Genomic DNA, 15,930 nt, shown 5'->3' on the forward strand with positions numbered 1-15,930 from the left:
TAGATGACAACGTGAAGCCAAGACACTCAGAGACAAGAGCCGTTACTGAAAAGGAGACAGAGATGGGTACAAAATGGACACTTATGACTTTAAATAACAGCAGTGATGTTCTTATCATTGACATGGGTCTGTGGTTATTACCTGTAATATATAAATGCAATTTCCCATAGCAGAAAGATCAGAAATTACTCTTCCTCCCCATATGTGGCCATACTGAATGAATCTTCAACATATTCAACAGGACTTACCATTCAAGTCTCTGCTGCCCTAGTTTGGGGACCTGACATCCCGTGCCTCAGCTGTTACAAGAGCCCAGATACCTTCCTGTCTCTCTGTCTCTGCCTTTGCTCCCCACCCCTCATCTCATGGAACTCCACACTGGCCTCGCTGTCCTCAGACATGCCAGGCATGCTGTAGTCTTTGGGCCTTTGCTTTCTCTCTGTTCAGATAGAGGGCCACTTCCAAGGTAGAAGGTCTGATCCTGAATCACCCCATCGCTCAAGTGTCAGTACCTGCACGTTCCCTAAGTAAGGACATGCTCAAAATGCATATGAATGGCAAAATAAGAATAGCATAGATTTTTTTTAAAACAACCTGGGGAAGAAAAATAGTAATATAAAAATTCATGTCTAAATATCACCTTTTGAATCTGCTGAAATACTTCTTAGGCTCTTGTCCCTTAATCTGGAAAAAATGCAAAGAATTCAAGGATTTCTTGAAACTTTAAAATGGAAAAGATCCCCTTTCATTTTCCACAGAGCACTCTGCAGTATCCCTGACCCTTTACTCACAGGCGGAGGGGACACTACTGAGTTACTTGGCCACTAGATCTCCATGGCACACCCACAACACTGAATGTCGAGTATGACGTCGTTACTCTCATGGGACTATAACGTGTTAGAGGAGCTTCACTGTTGACTGTTTGCATAGCACGCGGATAAGCCCTTCAAGCCCTTCTTGTCTTGTCTAAGACATGAGAGAGTGCGTGTGCGTGTGTGTGTGTGTGTGTGTGTGTGTGTGTGTGTGTGTGTGTGTGTGTTGGTGGAAGTGATCTGCTGCTGTGATGTGCATGCTTCGGACCTGAATGGGTGATGTGACTGGGTGATGGGGGATGAAGAAATGACAGACACAGGTATGGAAGGGCTGAGATCAGGTGGGCCGTGTGCTTTGATAAGGACACATCAGCAGCCTGGAAACTCAGTGCATTTATTATATACAGCTGAATGAGGAGGGAGAGCCAATTGAAATGGTATAGAGTCCTTCAACTCTCAAGTCCTGCCTCTATTGCCATGCTTTTTATAAGGCCATACCTCCCAAGCCTCCCCAGACCACACCACCAACTGGGAACCAAGTGTTCACACTGAGACATTGAGGGATAGTCTCGTCCAGACCACTTCAGATAGGATAGTGACTGAGAGGTTACTTTGGCTTGGGCCACCCTGGAGGGCTCCAAGATATAAGCTAGCTCCACGGGGCTTCTGGGATAATGTTTCCTATGATGGTAAGTGCTAGGGAGAGGCCTATAAGCAGGAAAGTAGAAGAAAGTAGACTAGGGCTGCCTGCGAGTGCTAGTAGTTGCTTACCAGGCAAGGTTAGCTGATATGGCTTGTGAGAAAGGAATATTTGACTAGGCACAGGTTGGGAGGCTCACAGCAAGACTGAGAGTGTGACACATCTATTCTGAGCAATCAGACTTCTGACACCTTTATGAGGAGCAGAATATAATGACAATTGCCAGGATTCACGCAGTCGTAGCCATGATCCAGTGATGTTTCCAGGCTATCCAAGATTAATGTCTAAGACCAGTTGCCCTGTCAAATTTCTGTATGCTTTGTTGACTTCTAGAACATAGAGAACCACAAGGCACAATGACAAATGAATGTTCCATTTGTCAGCAACTGAAAGGCATGTAGTACCCCAGGAGCCACAGACCCTAACCTGAAAATTCTATAATGCCCTTCATGGCAACTAGACCAGGCCGACTCCATCACCAATGGCTTGTCTCACTTGCCTTACTGGCAAGACATTCTGAGAAAAGAATAATAATGTCAGATGTTAATATGTGCCAGCCATGAAGGAAGCTACAAGGGACAAGCCATTTTATGTCTTCAGTGATCTTGTGATTTTTTTTTTTTTTTTTTGGTTTTTCGAGACAGGGCTTCTCTGTTAGCCTTGGCTGTCCTGGAACTCACTCTGTAGACCAGGCTGGCCTTGAACTCAGAAATCTGCCTGCCTCTGCCTCCCAAGTGCTGGGATTAAAGGCGTGCGCCACCACTGCCCGGCTGATCTTATGATTAAGAAAACTAAGATTCAATTCTTGATCTTTGTACCCTTCCCCCAGCCATGAACAGGCCTGAGAGACCTTGCTTACCACAACACAACAGAACAAGTGATAGGATCTAGGTGGAGTTACCCACTTTAGCTGCACAGAACACAGAAGTAGAACTGCCCCTGGGCTTGCCTTGAGACATCTCAAGGCAACCTAGAATGGATTATGGATTATCCCACCCATCTCCAGCTGAAACCCAGAGGGGTTTTGGGTTGGGCCTTCCCCTTTAAATTCCCCTTTAAATTGAGAGCTGAACATTAAAGCTTGGAGCCTTGATCATAGAACTTTGTCTTGGCTTCATCTCTTCTCGCCCTCTGTCCCCTTTCATTCCCAGCCCCCTTTCAGGTGAACCCTGTTGACTTGTGGCCGCAGGCAGCTACAGATCTTAGAGCATAAGCCATTGGTGTTCTGTTCAGGAACTTTTTCCCTGTGTCAGTGTGATCCAGGCTCTCCCCCCACTTTCTCTTCTTTTAGTTTCAGTGTATCTGGTTTTATGTGAAGGTCCTTTATCCACTTGGAGTCGAGCTTTGTACAAGGGGATAAGAATGGATTGATTTGCATTCTTCTACATGCTGACCTCCAGTTGATCCAGCACCATTTGTTGAAAGTGCTGTCCTTTTCCCACTGGACAGTTTTAGCTCCTTTGTCAAAGATCAAATGATCATAGGTGTGTGGGTTCATTTCTGGGTCTTCAATTCTATTCCATTGATCTTCCTGCCTGTCTCTGTACCATGCAGTTTTTATCACTATTGCTCTGTAGTACAGCTTGAGGTCAGGGATGGTGATTCTGCCTGAAGATCTTTTATTGTTGAGAATAGTTTTCGCTATCCTGGGTTCTTTGTTATTCACAATGAATTTGTGAGTTACTCTTTCTAGAATTTGTGAAGAATTGAGTTGGGATTTTAATGGGGATTACATTGAATCTGTAGATTGAGTTTGGCAAGATGGCCATTTTTACTATATTAATCCTGCCAATCCATGAGCATGGGAGATCTTTCCATCTTCTGAGATCTTCTTCGATTTCTTTCTTCAGAGACTTGAAGTTCTTGTCATACAGATCTTTCACTTGCTTGGTTAGATTCACACCAAGGTATTTTATATTATTTATGACTTATGTGAAGGGTGTCATTTTTTCTAATTTCTTTCTCAGCCTTTTTATTCTTTGACTATCTGGGGATCCAGCCCTTGTGCAGTCACCATTCGCAGGCACGGTTGTGGATGCCAGGAAGGAACTGCATGCTGACTGGAGCCTGATATACCTGTCTCTGGAGAGGCTCTGCCAGAGGCAGATGCTCAAAGCTAACCATTGGACTGATCATGGGGTCCCCAATGGAGGAGGTAGAGAGAGACTGAAGGGGTTGAAGAGGCTTGAGGTTCCATTGGAAGAGTGACAATACAAACCAACCAGAGCTCCCAGGGTCTAAACCGCCAGCCTGGGAACATGCTTGGAGGGACCTATGGCCCCAGCTGTATATGTAGGGGAGGATGGCCTTGTCAGGCATTGGTAGGAGAGGAGATCCTTTGTCCCATGAAGGCTGGATGCCCCAGTGTGGATGAATTCAAGGGTGGGGAGGGAGGAGTGGGTAGATGGGTAGGGGCACATCCTCATAGAAGTAGCAGGAGGGGGGGTGGATAAGGGGTTTCTCAGGGGGGTATGGGGAAAGGGGATACCATCTGAAACATAGATAAATAAAATATCCAATTAAAGAAATAAATGGAAAAGAAAAGAAAACTAAGGTTCAGAGTAGCCAGCTACTGCAAAAACCATACAGGGTTTGTTATTGGCCTGTATGTGGCCAGGGTTTGTTATTGGCCATATGGCTTTTGTGGTCCTGGAGTTTAAACCTAGGGCCTATTCATGCTTGCAAACACTCTACCACCAGGCTTTGTGGTGAGCATTTTGATTTCTTTAAAAACATAGAAATGTTATAGGAATGTATTTTTGTTTTAATACCAGGTATTGGGTATGGGGGCTGCTTTAGACTATCCCTAGCAATAGACTATGATTTGCCTTGTGCTCTGGCAGGGGCATGATTTTATCAGCTGCACATAGTTTTTTCAAGTATATAATACTTGGAATTCTGGGAACTCCTGAGAATGTATAAAAATGCTAGAGTCCCGAGAGGGACTATGGCTGCTGCTTCTCCTACTGCTGTTGCTGGTTGGAGCTATTCTGATGACAAAGATCGAAATTGTTCCGAGAAACTCGACACCCTTAATCATCAGGAAGAAGTCTAACAATATTGAGGTCCCCTTTCCCCACTAGCCTTGTTTCTATCTTACCTAGTACTGAAGTTGAAGGGATAGTGATAGGGTGGGGTGGTAGAAATAAGAACCCTAAAGTAGCCAAAGAGTTGGGCTCTGTACCTAGTCCTCTTGTTTGCTTTTTATTTTGATATAAGTTCTCACTATGCTGATTAGGTAGGTCTTGAATGATCAACCTTCCTTCCTCAGTGTCCCAAGTAACTGGGATTACAGGCTCAGAACGTCAGGTCCAGTTTATACACTTCCTTTGCTTTTGCCTTCTAGTCTACGGAGAGGCTTGGGAATAGAGAAGTCTGGGGAAGATCCTGGAGAAAAGCTGATTTGGTAGCGGTATGGTCTACATGCAAGTTTCCAGGGAGGGTAATGTCATACAATGAGTTTGGTAGACGCCAGGTCAGGAAGCCTGTGGGAGCCAGACGCTCTCACGACTGTGAAATGGTGCCTCATACCTGTCCCGGTTGATATTTCAACAGCTCAGATTATTCCTTTACTCTCCAACCTGGAAGACCTGGATTTGTCATCCAACAGAGACATGGGTGGCTCCTCAGAAAACCTACTCAGCAGGCTCCGGTTTTTACCAGCACTGAAGTCTTTGATGATTAACAGTTGTGCTTTACAACGTAAGACTTTCACCGCCTTTGGTAAGAGAGCTTCCCAGCTCCCAGCAGAAACTGTGCAGTAACACCAATCATCCCAAGACTAAGGTGCAGAAAAGTTACTAAAGACTAATTGAGATTTTGTTAGTTTGTTTTCCAAGGAAATATATCCTCTTAAAAGTGACCTTAAAGTCATGAATGACACTGGCATTTATTTTACTTTTAGTATTTAATTGAGACAGGGTCTCATATATAGCCCGGGCTGGCCTCGAACTTGCTATTTAACTGACAGTGACTTTGAACTTGTCCTCCTGCCATTGCTGTACTCTTACCTAGCTGCATCCTAAGCTTTGAATAGCATTCTCCTTTATATGAAGCCAACTCTAGAAGTCTATGTCTGGTAACTTGTAATTTTGTCGAGAGGGAACATGAACTGAGGTTGCTGGGAGTCTGCTGGGAAAATGTGTTATTCATGTCTGCACTTAGCTGACCATCCAGCAGTCAGTCCCCACAGGACTTAATGCTCTCTTAGGAACCCTAAGGATCATGCATCTATCCTAGCCTATATCAGGTCTACCAGATCTAGCTGTTCTACCCATCGTGGCTGGCAAGTGGAGGGCGATGCTTAGTGGTGACGGGACATTGTAGAATTTCCCTAAATGAACCACGCAGGTAAACTGGCACTTTGTGCACTCAGTACTGGGGTCCACAGCGTCATTCCAGTTTCACTGATTCAGAGGAAGACTCAAGTCTCAGCACCTGAGTACTCATAGCAATGATTTATTTATTTATTTATTTATTTATTTATTTATTTATTTATAGGGAAATATAATCAGGAATAAGGGAAAATAAGATCAGGAAAGGAAAACATTTTTGAGGCAAAGCCCCAAGGAAACCGAGAGCACTCTCCCAAAAGTTCTCTCTCAACGGAGTTGCACAGGTACATCTAACTACTCCAGCAGTGAGCTGTGACTCGTGTGTGTGAAGTATTTTCCTAGTGAAGCTCACCTGAACTTGCAAGCCCAGGGTTTCATTGAGATCCAGTCACACAAATATCCCCTCCCTAGAACATTTGAGAATTCCAGACTCACAGAAGAAGGAAAACTAGTAGATGTCATCATTTATATTATTAATACAAACAGATTAGGCACAATAAGCTGTTCTTGTTAGTTAGGGATCTGTGAAAGTGCTTCCTAACCCCAGGCTCTCTGGGTAGCATCTAGGGGCCAGGCCAGCCTTTCTGGTCAGCCATGGACCTTTCTAGAGTAACAGTCTCAGACTTGCTGTGCTAACTCAGTTTTAATTTCAATAGGCCACGTCTCCCCACATTTTACTGAAGTGGTATCCCGAGGTGGCTGGCTTCTGAGGACTCTTACTTTAAGCATGCATCAGCCATGATAGACTAGGAGCTGAGTGGGCACTTCATTGGTAGTGGTGGGATCTGTAGGAGGTGTGGCCCTGCAGAGGAAGGTATCCCGGATCAAGCTTCTGACAGCTGTACCTCATACTAAGTTCATTGTGCTTTTCCTCTCCTTCCTATTCTTGGCTGATAGGAAGTGAGTCACTCTGCCCCACCACACACTCAGCAAGACTGTCTGTGTCACCGCCTTGTTTTCCATTGTTTTGTCTTGCCGTTGACACAAGGTCACACTTTGTAACTCAAACTATTCACTCTTCAGCTGATTCTCTTGTGTGATGGCACTGTAGGCAGGCACCGCCATGCCCGGCCTTCAGAGGCATTTTGTCACAGCAACAGAAATCTGGCCGACTAATCTTGGCTCTTGATGAAATATTACCGGTCTCAAAAACTGTGGAATTATTAATGTCTTTATGGTATTATTTTGATTCAAGATTAGACACAGAAATACAAAACAACAACAACAACAAAAATCCCAACAGGACTTGTGTTCTTTGGCATCAACCCCTGAAGAAATTACAAGTTGTTCTCCAGATAAAATTTTAAAATGGAAAAACCCAAAAGAAACCTAATATACTCCTTTTATAATTGTACATGTGACCAGACTGTTGGATTTTGGTGTGAGTTAGTTCCTTTCCTCAGAGTTCTGTCAAAATGCCAAACAAAAGTAGTTTAAGGAAAGAACTGTTTATTTTGTGCACAGTGTGAGATATAGTGCCAAAGGTGTGGCCACACTAACAGAGAGATGGGTGCCGGTGCTCGGTTTGCTCCAGGACCCCATCCAATGGCATAAGGCTGCCCACCACAGGGAGCATCTTCCTTCTTCAGTTAACCCTCTCTGGAAACACTCTGATAGGCACACCAGAGGTAGGTTCCCATGGTGACTCTTGGATAATGGTGAAAACAGCCCAGCTTTTGACACCTCATATATTTATTATGCAGTAAAACTTCCTTTAAAATTGTACCATGAGCCAGACAGGGCTACGATTAATGAAACAAATGTATCCTATTAGTAGGAATAAGTGGTTACTCCAAATTCTAAGAAGTCTACATTTAGAGAGCTCTTGCCCGCTTCCTGCCCACACCCACTTGGTCTTTGCCGTGTACTACTTCATGCTCTGTCCCAGCATCCTGTCTTCTAGGCTACAAACCTTTCAGACTTGATGTTTTTAGCATGGAGCCTATAGCATCTAGCAATGTGCTTGAGAGAGTCTGTGAATGCCTTCAAGCTCATTACAATTACTCAGTGTGGGGCTGTTTTGTTCATCCCCTGACTATAGCGCACCTGCAATCAGATCTCTTGAATCACATCTGGCTCTGGTTCTTGTGACCCATGTGACCATAGGTCTCCAAGATGTCAGCGTTTTTACTTCCTCATCTGTAAAATAGAAAAAGTCCGGCAACCCAGTTCCACAAGTTATCGCACTAAGTGGCTTTACCACATAGACCGTTCTGAGAAGCTTCCTGGCTCATAACAGCTCAACAAACGTTAGTTGTTAATATTACTGCAAAGTCTATAAATTTCACTCAAAACAAACGGGGTTTTGTCAGTTTACAAATGGGCAGTGTACTTCCTGTAGTGTCTCACGTGGAACCTATGTTGCTGAATGGAGCCAATGCACCAGCATCTCTCTCTGTAGGGAGCCAACAGAAGGCAGCTCTCATCCTTGCAGCCATCTTGAACCATGTACCCTGATAAGAGACTTGATTACAATAGCCTACAACAGCTGAGCACACTCTGATAACATCTTGTTTTAGATACCCAGGATTTTTCCCTTGGGTGTGTGAGACTTAAAGGTGTGTGACTTAGCCAGGCAGTGGTGGGGCATGCCTTTAATCCCAGAACTTGGGAGGCAGAGGCAGGCGGATTTATGAGTTCGAGGCAGAGTGAGTTCCAGGACAGCCAGGGCTACACAGAAAAACCTTGTCTCAAAAAACCAAAAAAAAAAAAAAAAAAAAAAAAAAGCAAAAAAGTGTGTGACTTAAGGGTGTGACTTAGAGATCAGATTTAGAGACAGGACCTAAGGGTGTGACTTAAAGGTGTGACTTAAAGACGTGGCTTAGAAGTGAGACATATAAAAGGCGAGAGGCAGACAGAAGAAATTACTATTAAATAGTAGGCACTTGAGTCTAGGCACTTGGAAGAGAATTAGATACTCGAGACTTGGAAAGAGAACCAGGAACTAGACACTTGGACTTGGAACTAGGGACTTGGACTAGAAAGAGAGACTAAAGAATAAACGTGATTGAATCACTCTGTCTGGTCTCCATTCTTTGAGTTTGTCCTCTCTCTCTCTTGCTGAACCCCGACCTGCGGACTGGAGCATCGTGGGGCAGTGCAGGCTCTTAACAATTTAGCCCCCAAGGCTTTTGGCAGTGCAGGTTCCAACACTGATAGAGTGGTCCCCGACATTTTGGCCCCCAAATGTGGGGCAGCTCGGACCGAAACACCTCTCCAATGTGGACACATGCTTTCTGAGCCTTCCCTCTGAGTCTCATCTCTGGAATGCCTGACATTCAGCCTCTGTGCTTTCCTGGTAGTTCCCACAACCTTCAGGTCTGTGTAACTGTTGCTTTTGAACACAGTGGCTACCTAAATTAGGAGCCTCCTCGTAACCTTTGCCAACATTTATAATTAAGGCAAAGTGTGTGGTGCCTGCTTGGAATCCCAACACCCAGGAGGCAGGGGCAGGAAAACCAAACCAAATGACTGGGGCCAGCCTGGGCTGTATAGAAAGTACCTGTGTCAAGAATAAGATCTAATTCATGCACTTATTTGTATGGTTGTGTAATGTCCCTACCTAAGGCACTAGGCATTCTCTGCATTTGGTTATTACTAAGTAAATAGATAAGTAGGCTTCTCAAAGGAGTCCTTAATTCATCAAGCAATTAGGTAAACACACAAAATGAAACATTTTATACTCAATGTTCATTTGGAAAAATTACAGAATACACTAAGTTTGGGAACAATATGCTGTTTTATAAATATACCTCCTAATCGGGAAAATTGCTCTTGAGAGGCAGCTCCTTCTACTCCTAGCTGTACAATCAGTAAAGAATAAGGACACTATTACACAAATCACATCATTGACATAATTGCACCAATCAACTTGATATACATTCTACATCCTTTTAATAGGAAAAATAGAAAATTTGATTCCTCTTTATTATAGACCTCTGTGCCACAAGTGGCCAAGATTTCTCCTTGAAATTATTATTCATTTTAAAATTATTCTTCATTGAAAAAATTCTTCATTTTATTATTCTTCATTTTTAAAAAGCAGAACAATTAAAATGCTTACTGTGCTTGGGAATAAGTTCTTATGATTAATTTTAACCTAGGAGCCAACTGAGAATTAATTAGCATTTAAAAACTCTATGCAGAATATGTTAGTTCTTCCCCTGTGCCTTAGGAACTTTCCTATTGCTGTGAAGAGACACCATGACCAAGGCAATTTATAAAAGAAAGCATTTAATTCGGGGCTTGCTTACAGTTAGAGGATGAGTCAGTGCCCATCATGACAAGGAGCATGGTGGCAGCAGCAGGCAGGCGTGGTGCTGGGGTAGTAACTGAGACCTTACATCTGATCAGCAGGCAGAGAGAGCAAGACTTGAGACTTTTGAAATCTCAAAGCCCACCCCTAGTGACACAGGTCTGCCAAAAAGGCCACACCTCTTAACTCTTCCATCAGTTCCACCAACTGGGAACCAAACTCTTGAATATATGAGCCAGTTTTCATTCAATCCACAATACCATGCCTGGTTAATTGTACAAAATAAGCACAAATATAGCTTGGTGTTCTTGAGTTACAGAGAAGCTCGGCCCCATCTCTGAATTTCAACTGGGACCACACATTGGCATAGGTGCCAATCAAGTCATACCTTAGGAATCTGACCGGCTTTCCAAGTACCTTGACTACTTTCTCCACAAGTACAAAGGAAATAAAAGAAATCCCAGCTAATGGACAGTACCATTTAAAGTCTGGCTTCCTAACGTTGCCAGTAGTGTCCTGAGTACAACCTTTTCAGCCCTGGGTCTAGTACTATATTGTCCCAGCTCTTTGCACAGATACAAACCTTAGGGCCTCTCATGGGATCCAAGTTACTGATGCTCTTATCTTTACAATTTTAGCGGAAGCCTCCATGTACCTTCCTGCCCTGGAGATCCTCAACCTGTCCTGGAATAAGTGTGTTGGTGGGAACCTGGAGCTGCTTCAACAAACACTAACTTTGTCAAGGTCGCTTCGAGTGCTGAGGCTGAGCAGCTGCTCCCTGGTGACAGAGGATATGGTTCTCCTGGGTTTGTATTAACCCCTCCCAGGGTAGTCTTGGCACAAAGCATGAATGAAGTGGTAGACCTGGGGCTGACGCAGCTTCTTTTCCCTCCTCATCAGCTTAGGAGAGATCTGGTTAAACCAGATAGTGTAATTTTGAAGCCAAATGGCAGAGGAGGGTGTTTCTGGGACAGTGTTTCTGAGGATGATGAGGGGGGATGATGGCTGCTTCAGCCATGCACACAGAGGCCATCATTTGTGGTGGTACTCCCACTAACAGCTTGCACACTAGCTACCTCGTACTTGCACTGTTCATTTTTCCTATAAATTGACCCCCAAATGTGTTTATTTAAATGAGAAAGGAGTGAGGGCATAAAGTAATTGGATTGTTTCTATCCTCGTTACCTTCCAAATGAATGAGCTCCAGACTATGATTTATTTATTTAGCTTTAGCAGAAATACTGGGGGAATTACTCCTAATCTACTTTTTTAGTGCTAGACTTCGTACTTCCCCAGCTGGGCTCCCCAAGTACTTGTCTGTGTCTTCCTGGTTTATTTCTGTTCCATCAGCGTGTCCTCAGGGTCCACTGCACTTTAGACATGTGCTCCTGGTCCATCATGGCTAGTGGAGACCTTCTGTTCTCTCTGTCTTCCTCCTTCCTCCTTTCTCTTTCTCCGTCTCCTCTTCCTTCCTCCTTGTGATCCCTACCTGCAAGACCCCCAGCCTGGTAAAGGAAACTCTGCCTACTTCTATTCTCAGTAATTGGCTGTAGACACTTATTTAACTAACAGCTTTAAATTGGGGAGCAAGGTTTACAAAGCATCATTTGGTGTGTGTGAGGATCTTGGGAATCAGTATTCAGCATTTTAATTCATAGCAGTACCAGACCAACCACCAGCATGAGAGTCCGAGGCTGCATCTCAGTGGTACAGTGCTTTCCTGTCATGCATAGGCCCTGGGTTCAAGCCCTAGCATCTCAAAATAAGTTAGTAATACAAAGAATTAATTACAGTAGACTGGAGAGATGTCTCAGCAACTAAGAACACATAATACTCTTGCAGAGGACCCAGCTCCCACACTAGGAAACTCATAGGTTCAGTGGGCACCTACAATTAGGTGTGCATAAACCCACATAGACATATACACACATGCATATAAAAATAAAAATATATCTTTAAAAATCAAGTACATAAAATAAGGAAAAAAAAAAAAAAAAACATGGTGGGCAGTAGTCACACATGCCTTTAGTCCCAGCACTTGGGAGGCAGAGGCAGATGGTTCAAGGCCAGCCTGGTCTACAGAGTGAGTTCCAGGAGAGCTAGGGCTATGCAAAGAAACCCTGACTCAAATTAGAGATGAAGAAAAAGCAGATGTCATCATAATTGAAATACGAGTATCAATTATTACAGATATTAGCTTGCTGAAGGCTTTAACTAGAAGTTCATTCTTTCTATGTAAAAAAAAAAAATGACATGGAAGGCTTTAAGGGATGCTGTAGCACAAACCTCACACTTTCCCCAGGACAATTTAGAAGTATGGAAAGACAATTAAATAAAGAATAATTTAAGCTGTCAGAGTCCAAGCAATGTACCTTAGCCCAATATCCCTTCAGATTACAATAGCAGTGTCCACTTCCCATCTGGAAACCATGGTGAAGCACGATGCCCCCCATATAGCTTTAATAATCCCCATCACGTCTCTGCCACCAGCTGCCAGATTTCTAGAGCCATGAGTATTCCTTGAGACGAACTGACCAAGATAGAGAAAGGTGATTGGTTGGAGTCACTAGAAGATAGACCAGGATGCTAAGAAGGGTTTCCTTCTGTAAGATCAGCCTCACAATGAAATGAAAGAGTATGGGTGGAGGATACAACATGGTGGCCATCAGCAGAGGACTGTCAAAGGGGTACTTCACAAATTATTCATCTGTAGGCTAGGCGAAGAGATCCTTTGTTCTGAGATCCCGTATCACGTATCTCTTCTCCTTAATCCTTTTTTGGGTTCAGCTGAAGAGGGAGGCAGGTGCCTTTTGCCTTGAGTATCTTGTCTACTTCCTCCAGCAGATGCCGTCATCTTCTCCAAGGCTGAAGTATGATAAAGGCTCTCCAAAGAGGAAATTATCTCGTGTAGTAGAAGTCTCAAATGTGAACTGGAAATTACGCTGTATATTTTATACACTGAATTTACTGTTAGGGATGGTGATACAGCTCAGTGATAGAGTGTATGTATGAGACACTAGACTCAATTCCCAGCACCTCCAAAATGAAAGTACTCTGTTGGATAATTGTTGGATCAATAGCCAGCATTAAACTTGCAAATTTAATGCTGTGCACCAATGGTCCTTAATCAAAGCCAGTAAGTCATCACTCTGTGCACTAATGAGGAAAAAGTCTGCAGGGGAGCTGGGACTCCAGTGGAGCAAAGAACTTGAGCTAATACAAAAATGAAATTCTTCCAGTTGAGGTTTACAAAAGAGAGACTGGGGGTATCTATTTTCGTGCTGTGTATGGGATGCACAGCGGTAAATTTTCTTACTGAAATACTTTCTGATTCCTCAAATAAAACAGCTGGTTAAAAGAAAGGTATTATTAATTGTTAATAACTTCAGAAGTGGTGTGGTGCTGGAAAGGGAACAGTCAAGGAAGACAGTATCCTTATATCTTGGACTGATTTTGTTTTCCAGCCTCGGTCATACAGACGGGACATTTAGCCACGCTGCAGAGGATTGACCTGAGCTACAATGACCGTATTTGTGATGCAGGATGGGCCATCTTCTGCCAAAACCTCTGCTTTCTTAAAGAGCTAACTGAACTAGACATTAGCCTTCGACCCTCAAGCTCCCAAGATTGTGGGCAATGGTTTAGGCACTTACTCTGTGCTGTGACCCAACTTCCTGTGATCACCGAGATAGGGATGAGAAGATGGGTCATCCCAGCCCCCCAAGAAAAAGAACTGGACTGCATTACCCAGGACCACAGAAGAGACATTCGATTTGACCATGGTGGGTTTCAGTGCGCTGCTGCTTTGTAAGCAACGGACAACTCCTAAAAGGAGGAGAAGAATGTGAACAAATCCCGGCATCAGCTATGCTCAGCCTGTAGCTGCTTAGTAGCTTTTGTGTTGTAAGATTTTTGTAATCATATGTATATAACAATGGTTCTCCACTTAGGGTCTCTACCTGTTTGGAGGTCAAGTGACCCTTTCACAGGGGTCACATATCACACACTCCTGCATATCAAATACATACATCATGATTCACAACAGTAGCAGAATTATAGGTATGAAGTAGCATCAAAATAATTTTATGGTTGAGGGGTTCACCACATGAGGAACTTGTGTTAAAAGGTCACTGCATTAGGAAATTTGAGAATCACTGGTATATAATAATCAAATAAGGAGCTGAAAAGATAGCTCAGTTTAGAAAGTGCTTGCCGTGTAAGCATGAGAACCTGATCTAAGTAGCACATATAAAAAGTGAGGAGTGATGGGTGCTTGTAGTCACAGTGCTGTAGAGGCAGAGACAGGCAGGTCCCTGAGGCTCCCAGGCTAGCTCATCTGTCAGAAGCTGAGTTCCAGGCCTAGTGAGAGACCACGCCCCAAAAACCAGCTGGATAGAGCTCTAGAGGAATAATACCAGAAGTTTCTCTCTGCTTTACACACACAAACACAGATGCACACACATACATATACAAACACACCTGTATAAGCACACACATTTGAACATATATATGCCTGTATACATACCTATTATACACATATACATCTGTACATATGCACACATATACGTATACAAACAAAATAATGGTAATAAAATGTGAGTATATCTTTAGTTTCTATCTTACAAGACAAAGATGACATTTTAGAGCAGAAGTTTCATTTATTTTAGGTGAATAATTAATCTACTTCCATTTAGGAAGCCCACTAGAAATGTTCATATTGTGGTAATGTTTCTGATTTATTTATTGTTCTGAGATTTTCTGCCTTGTTTCTTTATATGTAAGCTTAGATTTTTCAAAACCTACTTTAATAATTGTTCTTAAATATATTAACCTCCCTTGTAGCCGCCTGCAGCTATAGTTACCGAGTTCTCCTGAGACAAAGCCTGGGAATGAACGGGAAGGAGGGCGAGAGAAACGTGGGGCCAAGACAAAGTATTCTGATCAAGGCCCGAAGTTTAATAATTTGCTTTCACATATAAAGGATAAGCCTCCCCCCCCCCCCCCCAGTCTCTTCTCAGTTCAGCCCAGGGGCTGGGCAAGGAGATAGCAGTCCTGAAGGTGGCAAGGCTAGCTCAGCAGGCAGTCCATTCTTCTTAGCTCAGGTAGCAGGCTCCAAGGCACCAAGGCTGGTAATGCAATGCATCTCAGGTCTTACTATTGCTTGGTCTATTGTGATATCCTGGGGGAAGGGCACACTCCCTTGTAGCCTATCACCCAACAGAGGTAGTAGAAAGAAAGGTTACTAGGGAAAAAGGGGATGTGGACCTGTTTAGAAATTGTTGTTTGGGGGTGATTCCAATCTGTGTTGTCAGGATATCAGCAGTTCAGTTTCCATGAACTAGCAGTGGTAGATTGACCAAACACCATTCACAAATCAGCAACAGCAGTTCTATCAGAAGAAAGCACAAGGCCCAAGTCCACAGAAGTAGCAAGAAGCCACTGGAATATCATGAGAAGTTTTTTGATGCATTTTTCTTATGAAGTCACAACAAATAATGATCAGCAATGAAGGCAATGCAAACCAATGCCACAGCATCATCAGTGAAGACCAGTGTCAGCAAAGCAGAACAAAGACCAGCAAAGAGTGGCAAGGCGAACCAAGACCACAGAATCATTGATTGTCTGTTTTACCCTTTCTAAACATCAGGTGTCTTCTCAAGCATCTACTCTAGCAAAATATCACATGGTCTTTTTCCAGGCTGTTTCCAGAAAAACACCATGTGTCTGCTTCAGCAAAATATCCTCTCATAAGACAGTTTTCAGAAACATAGCACATGACACAACTGAGTCTCCAAAGAAACCAGAAATTTCCACTTCACCTATATGTCA

The 15,930-nt window shown here is 43.4% G+C and overlaps 1 protein-coding gene across 2 annotated transcripts in view; it reads left to right on the plus strand.

The window, feature by feature from the left end:
- The window catches only part of Lrrc31 (leucine rich repeat containing 31), a 31,004-nt gene extending 15,792 nt beyond the window's left edge, over positions 1-15,212 (plus strand). For both annotated transcript variants that reach the window (XM_076932223.1, XM_034499910.2), the window contains 3 exons: positions 5,068-5,235; positions 10,740-10,907; positions 13,566-15,212. In XM_076932223.1, coding sequence (XP_076788338.1) covers positions 5,068-5,235; positions 10,740-10,907; positions 13,566-13,912 — 683 coding nt within the window. In that variant the 3' untranslated portion in view covers positions 13,913-15,212. The remainder of the gene's footprint in view (positions 1-5,067; positions 5,236-10,739; positions 10,908-13,565) is intronic.
- The last annotated feature ends 718 nt before the right edge of the window (positions 15,213-15,930 follow it).

The sequence above is a fragment of the Arvicanthis niloticus genome, chromosome 4, assembly GCF_011762505.2.
Source record: "Arvicanthis niloticus isolate mArvNil1 chromosome 4, mArvNil1.pat.X, whole genome shotgun sequence".
Classification (NCBI taxonomy): Eukaryota; Metazoa; Chordata; class Mammalia; order Rodentia; family Muridae; genus Arvicanthis; species Arvicanthis niloticus.